The 20,328-nt window shown below is 47.9% G+C and overlaps 1 protein-coding gene across 1 annotated transcript in view; it reads right to left on the minus strand.

Moving 5' to 3' along the window:
* Slit1 (slit guidance ligand 1) overlaps positions 1-20,328 on the minus strand; it is a 148,448-nt gene that overhangs the window by 15,814 nt on the left and 112,306 nt on the right. Inside the window, exons 19-26 of the mRNA XM_033761226.1 lie at positions 18,620-18,763; positions 18,143-18,309; positions 15,151-15,283; positions 14,414-14,482; positions 11,853-11,924; positions 9,406-9,477; positions 8,712-8,783; positions 360-523 (exon numbers count right to left, since the gene is read on the minus strand). Of these exons, the coding sequence (XP_033617117.1) occupies positions 360-523; positions 8,712-8,783; positions 9,406-9,477; positions 11,853-11,924; positions 14,414-14,482; positions 15,151-15,283; positions 18,143-18,309; positions 18,620-18,763 (893 nt within the window). The remainder of the gene's footprint in view (positions 1-359; positions 524-8,711; positions 8,784-9,405; positions 9,478-11,852; positions 11,925-14,413; positions 14,483-15,150; positions 15,284-18,142; positions 18,310-18,619; positions 18,764-20,328) is intronic.

Genomic DNA, 20,328 nt, shown 5'->3' on the forward strand with positions numbered 1-20,328 from the left:
CTTTTTTTTTTTTTTTTTTTGGTACCAGGGATCAAACTCGGGTCCTTGGGCTTGCAAGGCAGTTGCCAGAACCACTGAGCTAAATCCCTGGCCCTCATTTTTCTTATATAACTCCAGGGAGGGATTAAGCCCTGGCAACCTGAGATATTTTTGTTTGTACATGCTAGGACTGAAGGCAGCCAGCCATCCTAACAAGCAGCATGTGCCTCATCCCTGCCGCTTGAGCCCCTCCAATGGTCACCTCAGGGACATGGTAGTCTCTGGAAGGCCTTGCCAGAGTCCCAAGCTCCCTAACAGCAGCAGGTGGGACTCTAATCAACACCCACTACCCCTTTCTTCCTTCACACTCCTGGACTCACCTTGACATTCAAACTTCTTGGCAGGGGTGGTGAGCAGTAGCTTGCCCTCCATGTCAGGGGGCCCAGCGCAACGGGCAATGCCCGGCTCCTTGTAGCCAGTTTTCACCCAACTGGATAGCCAGCGGAGGTGGCAGTCACAGTACAGAGGATTGGCACCAATAGCCCTGCAGCAGAGAACAGAGACAAGCATCTTCAGGGAGTCTTTCATCCACGGGGCTTCTAAGGTCCCAACACTGCACCAAGGGCTGGCAAAATCCTACCGGCCCCCATTTCATGGGCATTGACTTGTAGCCAGTACCGTTTCAAGTTCTTTATACACATCATCTTGCTTAGTCCTCAGTACACCCTCCGATCCCTATTTACATGTGTGGAAACTGAGGTTCACAAAGATTGAGAAACTTGCTAAAGAGTACACAGAGAAAGAGAAGAGCTGGGATTTGAACCCTCATTGCTGAGGTCACAGCATATGAATGTATCGCCTCCCGTGGCCATGGGGGAGAAAGTCACCAACATTTACGGACACATCCTGGCAATGAGACAGCTGCTTTTCCTGCAATCATGAAGCGACTCTTCTCATTAACCCCACATGCAAGTTTTCATTTCTGCACCTTTGAGAGGTGGGAACTGAGCCTTACATGGAATCAGTAATTTCCCTGGGGTCACACTACCAGTGAAGGGCAGCCCCTGGGTCCAGTCCCAGAGCTGCCTCCCTCGAAAGACCACACGCTTTTTATTTTTCTCTTCAGTTTTAATTACACAAAGAGCACATGAATGCATTTTCACTGTAAGACCCTTTTAAACACTGCAGACAAAGCAGAAGTCTCCGCCCCGCACCACACTGTGAATGGATTAAGTGCTACTGAGCTGTGTGCTTTAAAAAGGTTAACTTTATATTATGTAAAGTTCACCTTGGTTTTTTAAAAAGGCACTTTCTTGTGTTATTGATGCAGTGTAAAATGGCATAACTTCTGGAGGAGAATTCTACGATAGCTACCCAATTACTGATAGAGTTTCCGCTCTGGGGCGTACCTGCACACGTGTGGATAGACATCTGTGTGATGGCACTGTTTGTAACAGAAAGACTGGCACTTATGGGTTGAATGTCCCTTCCAAAACTCACGTTTAAATTTCACTGCCGGTGTGAATGTCGGGAGGTGCATGCTAAGAAGGGATGCGGACAAGGGATCCTGAGCTACCACCAGGCCGTGACATATGCTCTTAAGACTTCCTGGCCCCTAGGCCGGTGAGCCAAACCGACTTCCACTGTTTACAGCTTACCGGATCTGTGGTGTTCTTGTCATAGTAGCACAAAGGGACTAAGACAGCTGGGCACTGCCACTGGTCATCACGGAGGTACACAAAAGCGTAAAGTCCAGTCACGGCCCTCCACAGAGGAGCACATGGCCGCACGGGCAGGCAGCCCTTCAGCCCCTTCCCACACCTCACAGGTGGCATCCACACTTCCTCATTTCCCAGCAGCTGCGTCTTGTCACCAAACAGCACGCCTTGGAAATCCTCCAGGTCAGCATATGTGGATCCACCTCACTTTGTCACACGGCCTCATAGTATTCAGAAGGGTATGACAGACCACTCCGGGACACCCCGTGCTTTAATGAGTGACTTCCCTGTTGCTGGACATCCTTGTGACCTAACGGCTGGGAATCCTTAGAGGTGTCTGCAGGTGAGGTATGAGAATTTCTCTAGGGCAAATGCTAAAAGCAGAATTCAGTGGCTGCAGAATTCATGTCAGATGTTACCAGCTGCCCCCTAGGAGGCCAGCAGGCAGAGGCCACGCCCATGCCCTCACACTGAACCAACACTACGCATCGCCAACCTCCCAGCCTTTGTGCCACCCCGGTGGGCAAGCTCAGAATCTCTTCCCTCTGCCCCAGTGGCAGAAACACAGATGGATAAGACGTGGCCTGAAGGAAAGGAAGGGCCAGAGATGTTTGATTCAGCGAATAGAAGAGTCAGTGAGTCAGTAACTCATACCTGAAGTTCATCAACATTATTTTGAAAGCACAAGGCTGCACAGTGTTAGTAAGGACAGGTGCATTCATTAAAGTCACCACGGGGTGTGCTGCCATCTTCCACCTGTTTCTGGGCAATACAGACATGTTCACAGTCTGATAAAAGCTGCTGCAGCTCTGAACAGGGATTCTCCAGAAGAGCACAGATGATAATATGCAGCCTCATAAAATGGGCTGAACAAGACTTGGACTCCAGCTCCACCACAGCTGCTCCCTGGCCGGGTGACCTTGAGCAGCTCACTTAACGTCACTGGGGCTCACTTTAGGATTCAATAAAGAGTTTGCAGTCTAGAGGGGGAACAAAGGCAAGCACATATAACCTACAATGGGTGCTGAGGGAATCGCAGAGCTCAGCAGAGAAGGTAGTTTTGACCTCGATATGTATTTAATTCTCTCTACCCTTATTGCTGACAGTATCCATCCTGGCTAATGGGATGAATGAGACCATCCTCTTTACTGAGCAATACCAGTGCCTCTCAGATGTACACGAAGGTCACTGGTGCCTTTTAAAGCAACAGGAATATAAAAATTGTGGAATATTTAAAATGTTTACATTTGCCAGGGTTTTTTTATATTAATAAAAAGTACAATGTAACATATTATCCAGACAACAAACACAACATTTATAGTGCGCTACAAGGAATGTGGTCCAGTGATGAGGCACAAGTTAAAAGTTTATTAGGAACAGCTGCTGATTGCAGTCCCGTAGCTCATTAGAGAAAATGCCAGAAAGATTGTCTGAGGCTGCCGTGAATGTGGGAGCCCTTGATGCCTCTTAGGGTCTTCACAAATTCTGATTGCTGCGGCTGTGCCCTCCATAAATGGCAGCAAACCTGCAGCTCCTAAGTGTCCTTTCCTGACTCAATAATAAAAATTGTGAGTCCAGAATCACATAAAAGCTATTCAAGCCAGGTGTGGTGATTTGTACCTGTAATTCCAGCTCCTAGGGAGGCTGAAGCAAGAGGATTACAGGTTTGAGGCCAGCCTAGGCAACTTAATGAGAACTTGTCTCAAAAGTTAAAAAGCTAGGGATGTAGTTCAATGGCTGGGGAAGAAAAGCCCTTTAAAAACAGAAAGCCGGGCTTGACACACATGTGATGATGTGATGTTCCTTGTTTCTCTTTTGTGAAGAGTCTGAGCTACACCTGAACTCAACGTTTTGAGCTTTCATTTACCCACAGCAGGATCTTTGTAACTAAGAACAATTGTACCCGCTTATCAACTGTACTTTTCACTTTCATCTGGGAACCATTTTTCCCAGTGAAAACTACTGTGAAGTGCAATTTATACATGTTAACCAAAAATTGAAGAGAAAGAAAAGAAAGAAAGAAAGAAAGACAGACAGACAGAAAGAAAAAGAAAGAAAGAAAGAAAAAGAAATCAAGCAAGCTACTGTGAACTCAGTGGGGAAGTGGAGAGCCACAGGCTAAACAGAGATGAAGTTGGGTGGGGTTGGGGACGTCAGCCAGGCCACTGTCAATCTAAAAGGGCTGTTGATCCAGGTACACACCCCAGCAAAGGTATAAATAGCCGTGTGTTGTTGATCTTTGGTGTAAGCTGGACATTTCTGAAACAGCAGCCATTCAGCAGTGCCAAGGCACTGCTGTCTTCTATTAACAGAACCTGGCTGGAAGCAGCTTTCTCCTGGCCCGGAGGCCAAGGAACACTCGAAACTCTACACCTCTGCTCATCTAACTCCTAGGCAACTTATCTGTGTGTAGAAATGTCTCCCTCTTCTGGACTTGAAGGCAGTACAGGTGGTCCCTTGAGGACAGGCCGGACACCCGCAGGCATCAATATGCTTGCTGAGTATCTGCCAAAAGGCAGGAGAGAGGCACAAAACCTCAGTGGAGGAAAGTGCAAGAAGGATAATCTAAAAAAATGCAACTAGATTCATTTTTAGTGTATATGCTTCCAGTACTGCAGGTGTACACATTTCTACACCATTGAAATCACTTTTTTGCATTTTATCAAATAATAAATTAGTGTCATAATTATCAGTAATGATTTGCTCCTCTCTCATCTGAGCACACCATAACTTACTTAGGCATTCCATATTGACTTTTCACACCTAATACTTAATAGATTTGGAAATCTACCTTTCTAGTATATTAGAGGCAGCAAAATACAGGATTATAACTGTGCAGAATAACAATGAGGAAATTTAGCATAGGATCTGGCACACAGTAGATCTTTACCAACCAACAGATGGATGGTGCTCTAGTTTGGATCACGAATAACCCCCAAAGGTCCGGGTGTTGAAGACTTGGTCCCTCGCCTTAGGCACTGCTGGGAGGTGGTAGAACCTTGAAGAGGTGAGGCCCTTGAAGGTGACACTGGAACTCAGGCCTCTTCCTCACTCTCTGCATCCCACCCATCATGAGATAAGCAGCTTCTTCTGCCACACATTCTTTCATGATGTTCTTACCACAGACCCAAAAGCAATGCAGCCAACTACCATATACTGAAACCTCAGGAACTGTGAGTCAAAATAAACCTTCCTCTTTGTAAGCTGATTACCTTAGGTGTTTTGTTATAGTACTAGAAGGTTGATTTAAGCTATGGACAGATGGCTAGACAGATGGTTCATCTTTCATAGATGAGCTAACTGAAAAATAAACATAAGAGTAGATGGTGGCAGAGAGAGGTACAGGGACTTGAAGCCCAGGACAGGGAACAAAAACTCATAATCATTATGGCATGTTTAAATAATGAGACCTTAAGGATAACCTTTGTACAGGCAAGAGAAGAGTTCTGAAAAGAACAATGAATTGTCTGAAATCCCACTGCAATTTGATTCCTAGCCTACAGTTCAAGGGGTTTAAATGTAGTGATCCCACCCTCCTCTATACCCTTGCCCTGCAACCCCTCCTCTATACTACCTGTGGACAGGAGAGGGTCCAGCAAGAGTCACAGCAGGAAAAGGGGGCTTCTTAGGACTGTTGGCACTCTGAGGAGCCAGGCGCACAGATGCTGCCTCTGGCCAACCTGACTTGCTATGGATCCCTGGGCACATCCTTCCTATGGCCTGTTCGTGGCTTTTGCAGATGGCTCTTATTAAGTCCAGAGTGAATGCAGTGTGTACGTCATCCTTTTACCATTCCTGACTCCTTGCAAGTGCTCAGGACATCCTGATAGAAGGGCTGTAGCTCCTCGGTACAGCACAGAGAGCAGATGCATAAACGTCATCAGTCCTGCCTGTGTACGTGTGCACACTGGAACACAGTACACACACACTTTCCGGGTGACTGCCTATCTCCACTTTAAGCCCTGGGTTCACAGGACAGAATTTATTACAAAGGTGCTTCATTAACAATATAAGGTTTCTTCCACACAGATGCTGTTTTGCACAGAGATTGATCTGATGTGCAATTAACAAACCCATCTGATCACCAATGCCATTGTCCTGTTCTGTAATTACTGCTAAAGTGATCTTTACTTATTGGTTTATTTCTTATAAATTGGATCTGGCTTCAAACCTTATATCCTTAGTCTTCTAAAGAGAGATATAGGCTCAAGCTTTTGTTTTGTAGCTTCCTTTGTTTTTTTTTGTTTGTTTTCTGTTTGCTCAGAACATATATGGTTGATTTGCTTCCCATTTGAAAACCAAAGCCTTTAGATTTTGAACTCTAGAGAAAAGATTAGAAAATATTCAGGTATTATTCAATTCTCATGAGGAAGATGGAAGGATAGTCAGCAAGCAGAAGGGGTCCACTCAGAGGGAATTCGAAGGTGGGAAAGGTAGACCAGATGCTTGGGAGGTCCTGGCCTGGCAAGAAAGAGCATGAAGCAGACAGCAGTCAAGGGGCAGTGGCCCAGGTGCATGCAAAGGGGGCTGGGCAGTCACATGCAACAGCATTTTCTGGCACCTGGCAGGGAAATACTCCCTAGACAGTAGGTCCTCAGATTCAAAAGGCTAATGTCACCAAAAATGAGCTCGAAATAAAAAATTGCAAGACATAAATGGAAACAAGCCCCTGTGAATTCAAGTCAATAGGAACAATAAACAGTACTGGCCCTGCCTGGCCTTTGTCCAGAGCCATTATCTCCAGCTGGGCTCACTCCTGCCTCCTTCCATCCCCTCCAGCTTCTGTGCCACCACTGGGTCTCTGGGAGTTTTTGACAACTTTATTCTTCCACTATTCCCTTCTACTTTTAAAATGAAGTCCGAAATCCCTAGCCTGGTAAACAAAGCCATTCACAAAAACATTCCATCGTCCCTTTCCAGTCTCAGCTCTTCCTACCCCATGTTCTTCCCCAGCCAAACACCCTTTCTCCTGCTGGATGACAACATTCCTAAATGTGTCGTTTACTTTCTTGCCTCTGTGACTTGGTGCTCCCTGTTCCTCTTCCTGGATGCCCTTCCCACTTCCTGTGAATGACAAACTCCTGATTTCTCTTCAGTGACAACATAAATGACACCTCTTTGCGAAGCTCCTCAGACTTTCCCAGAGTTAGAACTGCTTCCTTCACATTCTCTTGATGGTATCCAGATGGTCACAGAAGGCAGAGAACTTGTTTTAGTAAATTCTATCAGCACTTGACTCACTTTGCTTTACCAGAACATGTTTATTGAGGCAATAAAGAATAAGCAGTGATCTTGTAATCACACACACCTAAGTTCAAATCCCATCTGTCATTTCCTAGCATTGGACCTGCTTAGCTTTTCAGAACCTAGGACTGTAAAATGCAAATAATCATTCCTACCACCTTGAACTGCATCCATTCCACTTCCATATCAGACATGACTAATCAATCTCTGCACTCTTCCCACCAGCTCCAGACCAGCCCTGAAATCTTCAGTGTGGCACTCCAGGCAGTTCCTGTCCATTGGGCACAGTCAGCCTGTGACACAAAACCTACTTCCTATTTTGATCACAGAGTAAACAAGACACCACAGATGACATACAGAGTGCAGTGTCTGACTCAAGCAGATCCTCCAAAAGTGTCTGGGACCTCTTTTACTTCCTGAAGTCGAAGGTTCCCAGATGCACACTGGTGTAGCAGGCTTTGGGAGGGAGGGTAACCTTACTGTGCTGAAGGTACATCATCTTAGGGTACATTCTGATTTGAGAGATGAAAACGTGGGCGAGGGAGTCACAGAACTGGGAAAATCCAGAGAAAGGTTAACTGAATGAACTTCAGGACATACTGGGGACTCCAGGAGGCTCTGGGCCTAGATAAGCCTGTCCATTTGGGCCCTGGGTGTGGGGCTGAGAGCCACAGGGGTCAGTCACACCCAAGGTCCCAGCTGGCTACAGTGCATGTACACTGCCTTGGCCCGTGGTGCCAGGAAACGCCAAGGAAGGCTTCTGCTCTGACCCAGCCCTACCTCCACAGTGAGGCTGGCCCTGCCTTGGCCCAGAGCTTCTTTATTTCTTCTTAGTTTATATGGTTAAATACATATAATATAAAATTTGCCATTTCTATCACTTTATAATTCAACAGTGTCGATTAAAATCAGTGTTTTACAACCATCATCAGTATTTCCAAAAATATTTTTATCACTCCAAACAAAGACTCTCTACTCATTAAACACTAACTCCCCATTCTCTGTCTTTCCCTCCTGGCAACCACCATTCTACTTTTTGTGTTGAACCCAGGGCCTCCACAATGGCCCTTTTTACATTTTTTATTTTGAGGCAGGTGGTAGCACCACTGAGCCAAATCCCTGGCCCTACATTTTTTATTTTGAAACAAGGCCTCACTAAGTCATTGAGTTGCCCAGGTTGGGCTTGAACTTGCCATCCTCCTGCCTCAGCCTCCCAGAGTGCTGGGATCACAGGCGTGCGCCACCGTGCGTAGCTTGTGTTTACTTTTTGAGGAATCAAGACTATCACTTTTAAAGAATTTTCACAGCATTGTCATCTGAGTGTTTCTGGAAGTCACTCTGCCTCAACTGTGTCACTTGAGGAGGGATTAACTTCCTGGAATTTAACCTCCATGGTCTAAAGTTAGAAACATGGCTTCAGTGTAGTGCTTACAATCATGAACAATGAGGAGCGAAACTCCACCCGCTACTGGCTCTGCAACTTTGGGCAAGCTTCCTGCTGTTCCTGAGCCCGTTTTCACTGATAGAAAGGAGGGTGACAGGTACTTCCGCTGCAGGACCACAGTGGGCATTGTACTAGCTGATGAAGATGGTCACTGTCACCTTGAGCAAGGCTTGGTCTACACCACTGTGGCTGGTGAGTTACTGAGTGTGAGAGGCTGGGAAAGTACACGTGGGAAGTGCTGGCGGTCTAAGGAGCTGGGGTCTCCCTCAGAATCCAAGTTCTGTGTCAATCCAAAGAGGCCCAAAGAACCGGGCTGGAGTACTCACAGGTGAGACAGGGAGGTGACATCCGTGAAGACGCCCTCTCGGAGGGTGGAGATATCATTGCCGTGGAGGGACCTGAAGAGAGAAGAAGAGACAAGGGAGGAGCCCTGATGCAGGAGCAGGCCCAGCTCTCTGAGAAGGGACGTGTCCTGCCTGTGGATCCTTCCCATCTGTCAGGCCGTGACTCTGCCAAAACATTACGCCCCAGGGAAGGAAGCAGCCCTTAATGGCCCGGGCAGACCACCCTGTCCTCAGTCCTTTGGGAGGACTCTGGCTTTGCCATCAGAAATAACTCTTAACATCTTAAATAGGTGAGCGTGAGGCGAGCATGAGCCCCCAGAAGAGCCCACAGGAGCCATCATATGGACATGACAGAAAGCGCTGGTCACAAGACACAAACGCACAGTGGGAACCTGTACAAAGAGTCACATTTCTTGCAAACAAACATTTTCAATCTGAACAGAAGTCTCATATGCAAATGAACACTGCTCCCCCACATACACTACAAAATCAGCTCGAGGGAGACCCCTTCTTGGATCATCTCCCATTCCTGATGGCTTCCGTAAGAGGCTTGAGAGAGTGCTCTGGATTCCTGCCACTGGACAGTGTTGGCCCCGCTGAGTCTCCGACACGGGGATATTTCTGCTAGCAGGCAGGGGGTGGGCTTCCTGGAGGCGTGAACCACGAGGAGACTTACAGCAGGCGCAGAGAGCGGAGTCCCTGGAAGGCCAGAGGAGGGATGCACTGGAGGGCATTGTAGCTGAGGATCCTGTGGGGAGGAAGGAAAAAGAAGCTCTGTCAGAAAAGAAGGTATGGTACCCTGCCCCACTGTAATAGATAAGGAAACTGAGGCTCAGCGTAGTGAAAGGACAGCCTCATGGTCATGTTATTAACTTTTAAAGACGAGTTTGCACTAAGATTATTTCCAGACCCTACACACTAAACCACTACCTCTAAATGCTTCCAAATAAATGAATCCATTTAGGGAAGATAGGCGGGGTAATAATGAAGATGACATCTGCGATGGCCCCACAGTGGGAATAGCCCTTGTGTCCACTGAGTAAGGGACAGACAGGCCATGGCATGGCTACATAATGGAATATTACTTGGTGAGCAAAAGGAAGGAACTACCGATATGTAAAATACCACAGATGAATTTAGAGATTCACTTTGACCGTGGCGCTGGTCTGCTAGGTAGGCACATGTTCAATTGTTTTACTCTAATATGGGCAGTTTATTGTATATGAATTATACCTTAGAAAACAAGAAATGAGCCAGACACGATGATGCACGCCTGTAATCTCAGCATTTGGGAAGCTGACACAGGAAGATCACCGTGAGTTTGAGGTCAGCCTGAGCTACAGTGAGTCAGGGCCGACTTGAACTACACAGTGAGACCCTGTATCAGGAGGAAAAAAAAAAAGGAAAAAGGAAAGAAAAAAAAGAGAAAGAGAGAGAGAAAGAAGGAAGGAAGGAAAAAAAGAAGGAAGAGAGGGAGGAAGGAAGGAAGGGGCTGTCTATATTATTGCTTATTATAGCTGTTTCTCTTGTGACTGCCAAGATCGCACAGGCCAGGATTTCTCATCTAGAATTAGTGGTAATTCTTGGTCAGGGGGGTTGCCCTGTGCCTTAACTCATTTGATGCCAGCAGCATCCTTCCTATGAGATGTGCTAAGCACAGATATTTTCACACATTGCCAAATGTCCCTGGAGGGCAGGATCTTTGGGTAGGGAATGCAGGAATACAGCCCTAAACCAAGGTGGCTTCACATCAAAGTTCCAACAGCCCTTCCAAGGCTAAGTCTCACAATCAACAGTTGAGTTACAGGGTGTTATGGAGACTGGGAAATGGGGACCAGCAGACTGGGGCAGATAAATTCAGGTATGGAACCCAGACAGCTCCTTCCTGGCCTCAAGCCCATTGTGTGCTCCTGGGGCCTGGCAGGGTCAGACCCTGCCTGCCTTTCCTGGGCACTAGCTCTACGGGTTGACCTCAGTAAAACCTTGGGAAAGCCCTTAGATTTCTGGTGTATGATGAGTCTCTGAGGGGTTGGGAGGTGAATGAGATGCACTCCTAAGTACAGGCAAACCTAAGGGATGCTTGCGAATACCTTCTGATCAATTTCTTAGGATCTAGGCATAAAAGGATTCAAAAGGTCTCTGCTCACAACAGTCCAAGCTGGGAAGAACCCCCAATACCCATGAATAATTCAATGGATGAGGGAGGTACGGCACATTTCTGTGCAGGAATACTATGTAGTGATGAAAACAAACAGACCACAGCTACACACAACAGGAAGGAATCTCATGGATATAATAATGTTAAGCAAAAGAAGCCAGATAAATGGAGGTATGAAGTAAAAAATGGGCAGAATTAAACTATATGTTTATTTTTTTTTTAATTTTTACTTTTTGGTAACAGGGATTGAACTCAGGATCTTGTACTTGTGAGGCAGGCAACTAAATAAGACTGATTTAGCACTGAGCTAAATTCTCAGCCCTATATTATTATTTTTATAATTGGAGATTGAACCCAGGACATCTGCAAGGCAGGCAACAGAACCACTGAGCTAAGTCCCTGGTCCCCTAGCCCTATATTGTTTAGAAATACATATGTAGCTGGGCATGGTGGAGCATGCCTGTAATTCCAGCACTCAGGAGGCTGAGGCAGGAGGACTGCTGGGAGTCAAGGGCAGTCTGGACTACACATAGTGAGTTCAAGGCCAGCCTGCACTACAAAGCTCAAAAAAGAAAACATAGAAATACATATCTAGATGACAACACTGTAGAGAAAATTAGAGAAGCAGCAATTACCACATTAGGATGGGTCTGCCTGGAGGTGGGTGGAGGGAGAAGTAATGACCAGGAACAAGGCAGGCGGTGTGTGCTAACACTGTTTCACTTTTTCCTTAGGTGTCTACACATGTGCTAGCTTCATGGTTATTTGTTAAGGATGCATTTATATTTGTTGCACTTTCCGTGTATGTGTTGTATTTTACAATGAATGATGTTTTAGTTTTCAGGTTCTCCACTACTCTCTGGTGGGTGAGAGAGTCTGCATGGGGTCACTGCGAGTAACTGCTGTGCCCAGCACAGGCTAAAGCCATGACCCTGTGTGCCCAACCTGGCCCTGCTGGTACTCACAGAGTGGTCAGCTGGCTCATGTTGGTGAAGGAGGAATTGCTTAAGGAACTGATCTTGTTGTTACTGAGGTCCCTGGAAAAACAAGAGCATCATTTGCAAAGAACTCAACTCTGGTTCACTACCTGGGCTCCTCCCCTCTCCCTCTGCGTTCCTCCCCAGCCAGGAGGGCCAAGGCCCCACTACTCCGGCGGGATGGGGTCGCCACTGAACTCCCTGTGTGTCCCTAGGGCTACCGCACCCCCTTCCTGCCCCTCCGTTCTGCAGTGGAGCTGGCTCTGGCCCTTTCCATCAGGGAAATGCTTCCACCAAGGCCACTGGCCACCTCCTAGCTGCCATGTCTGATGGTCTTCTTTCTCTGGCTAGCAATCTGCCCAGGTAGTGCTCTAGCTCTCCCCACAAGCATGTGAGAGAGAACAAGCCCTATTTTACCAATAAAGACCCAGAATTTCACAGGGATTAACTCGCTCAGGACCGCAAGCTGGCCAGAGGCAGAGTCAGGCTCTACCCCAGCGGCAGTTGACCACCCTTCACCCCCACCTTTCCAGGACCCTTGACTGCCTGCCACTCCCTCCTCCTCTGTGCTCTTGGTCCCTGGTAACCATCAGGTCCTCAGGGTGCTGAGGCCTCATCCTGTTCTTCCTTAGTGCACGCATGCTGAGGTTGCCACCCCTTTGCCGCAGCCTGAACTCTCACCAGAACTCTCAGCCTGATGCTCCCCAGGCTCTCAGGCTGGATGGAGCCCAGTCTTGGGTCCCTCCTCCCCCAGCCTGGAAATGGTAGCCTTCCCACATCTCGGGCCACTCCTCTGGTACCACTGGTTTGTGCCTCCGATCCTCTTTCATACCGTCCCCTCTTCCTAGGTTTCTGCTTGTGTCAAGCTGCTGTTGCCTCTCTTCTGGTTTCCACTGTCGTTTCTTCATCTTCCCAGGGACAAATCTGACGTGGTCACTTCCTTGTGCTCCCTCCGTCAGAAGTGGGAATTGTAGCTCTAACCCCTGCCAGGTGTGCCTGGTCTGCCTCCCCCACACTAAACTTCCTGAAACTCTCTGAGAATCCCACAGTCTGTGCCCTTGGATATCTTGTTCCCTGTACCCACTGACTCATTTTCCAAGGTGCTCCCACCCTGGGCTCATCACGCTCTCCTTTGCGCCACAGGCCACGACTGCCTCTGTGGGACCCTTAATGCTCCCTGCGATTGTATGAGGTTCCAAGTCTCTCTCCTGCATCCTCCCTAGACCATGACAATCTGGGGGAGGCCAATGACTGGGACCTTCGCATCTGCCTACCTCAAAAAGCACAGCTGGACTCCGAGCTATGCACAAAGAAGAAGGATGTGCCCAGTCTTCATCTTCTCCTGCTACCTTCCTCTAACTAATCTAATTCAGAATCTCCCCTGTTTTAAGAGACATAGTGAGGCACTTCACTGAACATTCAACGTACTGTGGTCCCTCCCCATGACCCGGAGGGAGGTGGAGACTGGGGAGGCAGCACCACAGAAAGAGCCAGCCTGATGTGAGTGGTCCGCCCGCCTTTCCTCCACGGGTGGAGCTGCCTCTGGGTAGGCCACACGAAAGCCAGGAGGAGCTCATAGCGCTCAGTCTCTTTGTCTGGCACCAGGCACTGTTTCACCCCTACCCCTGGTGGTGGAATGCTGACACTCTCCAAGTCACTAAGCAAAGACAGATAAATCAGAGCTGCAAAATTCTATAAGTAGTGCTACTCAAAGAAGCCAGTTCTTGAGCTGAGTGCTGCCAGCCCGTAGCAAGGAACCTGGGCCAAGAGCAACTTAAACACAGTTTAGTTTCACTAACAATGTTTTTATAGCAAGACTTTCTCGATGCAGGAAAACAAGATGTTGATTTACCCTCTGGTGAAAGCTTCTTATCTAAGTACAACCCCATTACAGATAGTTCTCAGACTGACATTCGTCCTCAGGCCACACTTGGAAGAGGACTGCTCCAAGCCACACTAAGATGGGATGTTTTCTGGGCCTCTTTTTGGTAGAATCTGGCTAATGAGTAAATAGACAATTGAAGTGAGGTACCAATTACGCTAGAAGGTTAAGGGTAGTTGAACTAATTATCTGGAGACTTGTTTTATACACTTCCATGGGTAGAAGGGGTGGAAGGTGGAAATAACAAAAGCGGATGTCAGCCTATGGAAAACGTAGTTGCAAATGTGTATTTCTGGCTGTCCCGTTTCCTATTGGGTTTGCAGGCTGATGTTAGACCAAGAGGTTTCCCATCATGCATCACCTACAGTTCTGCCCTGTTTCCTATCTTGCAAGGATTGCTTGAATTAACAATAATTTTAGCCAGCCCTAGAGGGAGATGATGTGGGCAGAAGCAAATAGGTCTCACTCCGGAATAGCGCTAAGAAGGTGCATCTGCAAAGCCTGGCCACTAGGTGGCAAAACAGCTTTAGGCACACGTGTTCCCGCAGCGAAGTGGGCTCTGCCCAGAAGTAGGATTTGTAGGGGAAAAAAACAAAACAAAACAAAAAACAAAAAAACTGGAGCCTTTCTGAGGCAGGCCTGAGATCCTCAAGCCCTGAATACTCACACAAGTTGCAAGTACTTGAACGTAGATAGTTGACTTGGAACCAGTGTGAACTGGTTGCCGTCCAAGTAGCTACAGAAAGAACGCAGCGGTGTCAGTCGTCAGGCCCTGCTTGTCAACGCACTCACAACCACACCCCACACAAGCTCAGACACAAGTCCAAATAGAGTCTGCAACACACAGTGCTCTTTGACTGGGGGTCTCCCTGAAGGATGCTCACCTTGGTGTTACCTATATAGTAAGAATCGGGAACAATTTAAATATTTAATAAAAGGGGTATTTATTATCTAGAGCAAAGTCAACTCATGTGAAGAACATTCTGTCGTTAGGAGACAAAAGATCACATTCGTAAGCATCTTTGCAACAGTGGGGAATGCTCACAAGACTCATCAAGTAGAAAAAAAGAGTGTTCTTTATTTTCAACCCAGAGCTTAGTTTATTTTTTTCTTTTCTTTCTGTTTTGGTACTGGGGATCGAACTCGGCCAGAGCTTCGTTTAAAGGGATGAAACCCTTGCCATGGGGATGTGTCATCAGGTGACTGCAGAGAGGGACTCGGAGAGAGGGTCAAAGCTTTCTTGGACCTAGTGTTTTCTGTAACACCCTAACCCTCCTCCCAGTCAGCCCATCCCTGCTCTCGGGCACCTTCTCCTCCTCCTGCTGCAGTCCCCAACCCCTCAGGAAACGCTTCCTCTCCCTGGCCCTCAGGCCCCCTGAGGGTGCAAGGTCTGGGGCTACTCACAGCTCTGTGACATTCTTGGGGATGCCCTTGGGCAGCGCCCGCAGGTGCTTGTTGCTGCATCGGACCACAGTGTCCAGGCAGGCGCACTCCTGAGGGCACTGTGGGCGGGGCAGGCAGCCCCCCTCCTCCTGGCCTAGGAAAGAAGGCGTGAAGTCCCGTCAGTCAGGGGGTGGGCCTTCTTAGAGCCTCCTGTGCTAGGGCCAAGTGCCACGGCCCCTCTCCGACACTACCTTGGCCTCCAGCAAGTCCCAGTTTTGCTGTATACCCTTTGCTCCTCATGTACACACCCTAACCCCACCAGAGACAAAGGCTCCTGGAACATATTCAGGTTAAAATGGGTCTGGAATCGTTCTCTTCTGCCTCAGGCCCAAGGTGGGCCAGGCAAAGCAGACAAGGAGGACAGCAGCCATACCATTTATTTTATTTTGTTTTCGTTGGTTTGGTTTGTTTGGTTGGTTGGGTTTTCTTGAGATGGGGTCTCGCTATGTAGTTCAGACTGGTCTTGAACACTTTATGTAACCCAGGCTGGCCTTAAACTCAGAGTGATCCTCCTGCCTCAGCCACCTGAGTGCTGGGATTACAGGTGTGCTCCATCATGACCAGCTCATGCCATTTCTTGAGCACCTACTACTGCCAGATACTGTATCAGGCATCATCATCTCCTTAGCAGTGCGCTAAGGAGATGCAAGCTATGCAAGCAGAGCAAGGACAGAGACTTGTGTCTCTCTTTTCTTTGTGCTTTCTTCTCCTGGAGCCCAGCACCCAGTGCAGTCAGTGCCTGGTGCAAAGCATCCCTCCTAATAGATCAGGTGAGTGAATGAATGAATGAATTTCCATCTCACTGAGGTCTGGAAAGGTTAAGTCAGAAGCAGTGTGGGGCCTGAGTCCAGGTCTAGCTGATGTAGGCCCTGATCAGATCCCTTCATTGATGCACTCAATTATTCAATAAATATCACTGAATGCCCTCCACGAAAATAAAGACCCACGGTCAGAGCTGTTGAACACAGCACGTATTCCGGTGACAGTGGCTGTTAGTTACGAAGGGCTGGCCATGGGTGGGCACTGTATGACAAAGATGAGCTCACCAAATCCTCGGACATCTCTCTAGTGGACCTGCTTGCCATTATCCGCCCATTGTAGGCGAATGATTACATAGTAACCCAAGTAACTTGCCCTGAAAGAGGTAGTACTGGACCGAGGCTCCTGCAGGCTGCCTTGGGAACCTTCCCTCCTGACCACTAGGCCCTCCTGCCTCTTAGCAGCAACGTCTTTAAAAAAATTCTTTCACTTCTAGGAAATTATTGAAGAGGGAGAAAAAAAACTACACATGAACATAGAGAATTACCCGCAAGACATTCCTGGCAGAACGACGCACAGTAACAGAGCTTTGGATGTTCTCTAAATGCCAGGCAGCAGGGGTTGGTCCAATCCCCTGTAATGCCCTGTAGACAGTGGTGTGTCCATCGTGTTGAAAAGCCCAGTAAGACCCTACTGTGCCCTCCAGTACACGGGGACACACAGCAAGGCACCGGAAAGCTGCACGAGCAAGATGTTGAAGAAAGGATCTACCCAGGGCCAGGCAGTGGGGCAGGGTGGGAAGCACAGTGCTGATCTTTTTATCTCCTGGGTTGTCCGTAAGGAATGATAATACTACATGCTTTTTTTTTTTTTTTTTAAATAAGAAAAGCAAATGGTTTGCTGAGGGAACGAATGCTTTTAAATGAGAATTAATGGCAGGAGACAAAACAGAAGATATATATTTAGATTAAAAAATCAAAATTAGCACTGGAGACTTAGCTAAATGGTAGAGCATTTGCCTAGTATGTGTGAAGCCCTAGGTTTGATCTCCAGTACACCAAACAACAAAACACACCCTCCACACACAAAAGCCCAGGATTTTTAAAAAATTAGCAAGCTATTATTATATAATATTGATAGAGAGATATATGTGAGTAATATGGCTTCCTTTCTTTCTTTTTTCTGGTGCTAGTTTGAACCCGGAGCCTTCCCACTGAGCTACATTCTCAGCCCTTTTTCAATGGTTTGACTTTAAGTTGCTAGGTTGCCCAGGCTGGGCTCAAATTCATAATCCTCCTGCCACAGCCTCCCAGAGTGCTGGGATTACTGGCCTGCATCATCACACCCAGTTTTTTCATTTGAAAAGTAGGAAGCAAAATTGCTACTAGAGAAAGCACTGATTTTTGTTGAGGTAAATGGCCTGATGGTCTTTCCCGGTGGGAAAGCTGAGGCTGTCCCAGGGTCGCCTTCATCGCCGCGTGACCTGGAGGGCCTGGTTCTACAGGGGAGCTGCTCTCTGGAACAGACTGGAGTGGGGCAGGGTGGGCGAGAAAGGCATCTCAGCATCCGGGGCAGAAGGGGACTGGACATCGAGGCTAGCGCCGAGGGGAAATCCCCCATGGCAGGGGTGCTGAGGGACGCTTAAGAGCACAGCCAACGAGATGCAGCCTTGCTCTGTCACCTTTGGGAAAAATCTCCTTCCAACAGCAAACGTGGTGTGTGCTGCTCTGAGGAAAACAGGACCAGGCTGTTTCCTGGTTGTGAAGGGCAAGAGGATTGAGTACTCAGAAGAAACAGGACATTACAGCAAAAGTGGCTAGGGTGCCCACAAGTGGGAGACGGAACTTGAGAGGGTCCCACTGTATGTGAAGGACAGCGTGACCCCACGGTCTGGAGCACTCAGCAGGAGCCCAGAGGCAGGTCCCTGGTTAGACACAGTGACTTAAAGAAAATGTACTAAAACGTTACTGTAATTTTCTCAGAGTGATGGCACAATGTAATGTTTATTTCCTTTTGTTATCTATATTTTTATGATCAGCGCATTACTCCTCTTAAAACCACACAAAGGCAATTCCAGGCCGGGTGTCTTGTTGCCTCCTGTCCCCAAGTCGCATGCAGGTGCTGCCTGCCACCCACCATGGCTCTGACCTGCCCCACCCCACCAGCGGACCCTTCTGTGGGGGCTTCCAGTTACCTTCCTCACATCTGAAGTCAGGAAAGGCCACATCCTGCAGGGGGATCTGCCGCAAGAAGTCTGGGTTCTGGCATCGAGGGTTCCCAGTCACAATCTTCCTCTTCCTCAGCCAGTCGCCCAGCCAGGCCAGTTGGCAGTTACAGTTGAATGGGTTGGCCAGGAGGTTTCTGGAAAAGGCAGGTGTTCAGCCATGAAGATATCCTGTGAGTCTCAGTTGACCCAGCAAGACCCTCTTCTGCCCACCCCTTTCTTTCCACCACAGTTGCTCAACTCTCAGACACCCGACAGCCTCCCAGGGCATTGGTTTTCAGGACCAGAGGTAGAGCTTATAGTGGCGGGAGCCCACGTTTCAGGAAGCCACGAGGACCCAGCCTCACCAGAGGGAGCTCTGCATAAACAAGACCAGAGGAGGGTCCAGCCCTCGGGACGGCTGCTTCCACAGTCACCCGGCCACCTGCCCCCCAAGGCTGGACTCACAGTGTGGAGAGAGCCTGCAAGGTGTCGAAGGCTCCAGGGGAGATGGTGGTGATGTGATTGTCGTACAGCGAGAGGAGTCGGACGTTGCGCAGGCCCGTGAAGCTGTCATTGTGGATGCAGCTGATGCGGTTGTTCCTAAGCATCCTGGGAGAGAGGAGATCGACAGCTGAGCCCTGCACCGTGTCCGGTCATGGTTCACCTGTGCCACTCAGCGTCGGCCACTACCAGCTAGTTCCAGATGCTCCTCCAGGAACATAGCCACTGAGCAGGAACACGGCACTCGCGGGTCCCAGACACAGCAGAGAGGATTCTGCACATCCGTGCTCCCCTCAGCAATGTCCTTCTGGGGGCCTTGTGGCTCCATCTTCCTCTCCATCCTGTGCACCTCCCAACCCTGCAGCCCACCTCTACTCCTTGGATGCCCAGTGCGTCCCTCTTTCTCCAAACCATGCTCCACTCCATGCCCAGGGACACGTCACTCTCCAATTTAAAGCCGATGTGGCAGCTTGCACTTCGTCCCCCAAATCAAGTTTCACCACTGAGCCCTAGGCCAGCTGCACGGTCACTTGGTCACGCTAGGACATCGTCCTGCAGGGCCCTTCCTCCTTTATGCGGAGCAGCCTCTGCTCATCCTCCAAAACCTCTCCAACCAAAAATTAAAGCAGAAAAATGTTTGGCCGACTAGGCAACTTCACAAGAGAAATTAGGGTGGTGTGTGAGCGTTCATGAAGCTTCATGCAAATTCACTAGTATCAAGTACGTTTATGCAATGCTGAATTTCTGCCTGCCAAATTGAAAAGAATGTAAAATATAATAATAATAATAGTAATAATAATACTAATGATGATGCCAGGGTTGGCAAGAGTGGGTAAACAGGCACACACAATTGGCAGGACAACGACCTGGGGCCTCCCTGGGTGTATGCTTGGTGAAAAGTACCAAAAGTCTCTACAAAGACACTTTCTATTTCCACTGTTGGTCTGCTTTGAAGAAGACTTCATCCTAAAGAAATGATCATGGGTAGGTGCAGAATTTTGTGGTAAGAATATTAATCACAGAATTTCACATAATAAAAAATTGAAGCAGCCTAAATTTCCAGTATGTACATAGTACACAGTCATTAAAACCAATTTTGCAAAAGCCATTTCATTTTTTGGTATCAGGGATCAAACTCGGACCCTTGTGCTTGCCAGGCAGGTGGCGGATCCACTGAGCAAAATCCCCATTCCTAATGACATTTTAATATGATATGTAAAGGTACTCATGTTTATTTTTTTTTTAAAAAAAGCAGATTACTAAACTTATTATAGGATTTTATTAAAATGCATCTGTATTTCAGTTATACAAAATAAATAGGTCCTAAAGATTATAACACAGTATAGTACCTATAGATTGTATAGATTTAAATTTTGCTAAGAGGGTAGATCTTAGGTGTGTGTATGTGTGTGTGTGTGTGTGTGTGTGTGTGTGTGTGTGTGTTACTGAGAATTGAACCAAGGGAGCACTGAGCTTCACCCCCAGCCCTTTTAAAGTTTTATTTGGACATAGCATCTTGCCATGTTGCTCAGATTGACTTGCAATCCTCCTGCCTCAGCCTCCCAAGTGGCTGGAATTATAGGCATATCCAGGCTAATCACTTGTGTGTGTGTGTGTGTGTGTGTGTGTGTGTGGAACTGCGGATTGAATTCCGGGCCTTGCACATTCTATGC

The sequence above is a fragment of the Fukomys damarensis genome, unplaced genomic scaffold, assembly GCF_012274545.1.
Source record: "Fukomys damarensis isolate Sample0158 unplaced genomic scaffold, DMR_v1.0_HiC HiC_scaffold_8, whole genome shotgun sequence".
NCBI lineage: Eukaryota > Metazoa > Chordata > Mammalia > Rodentia > Bathyergidae > Fukomys > Fukomys damarensis.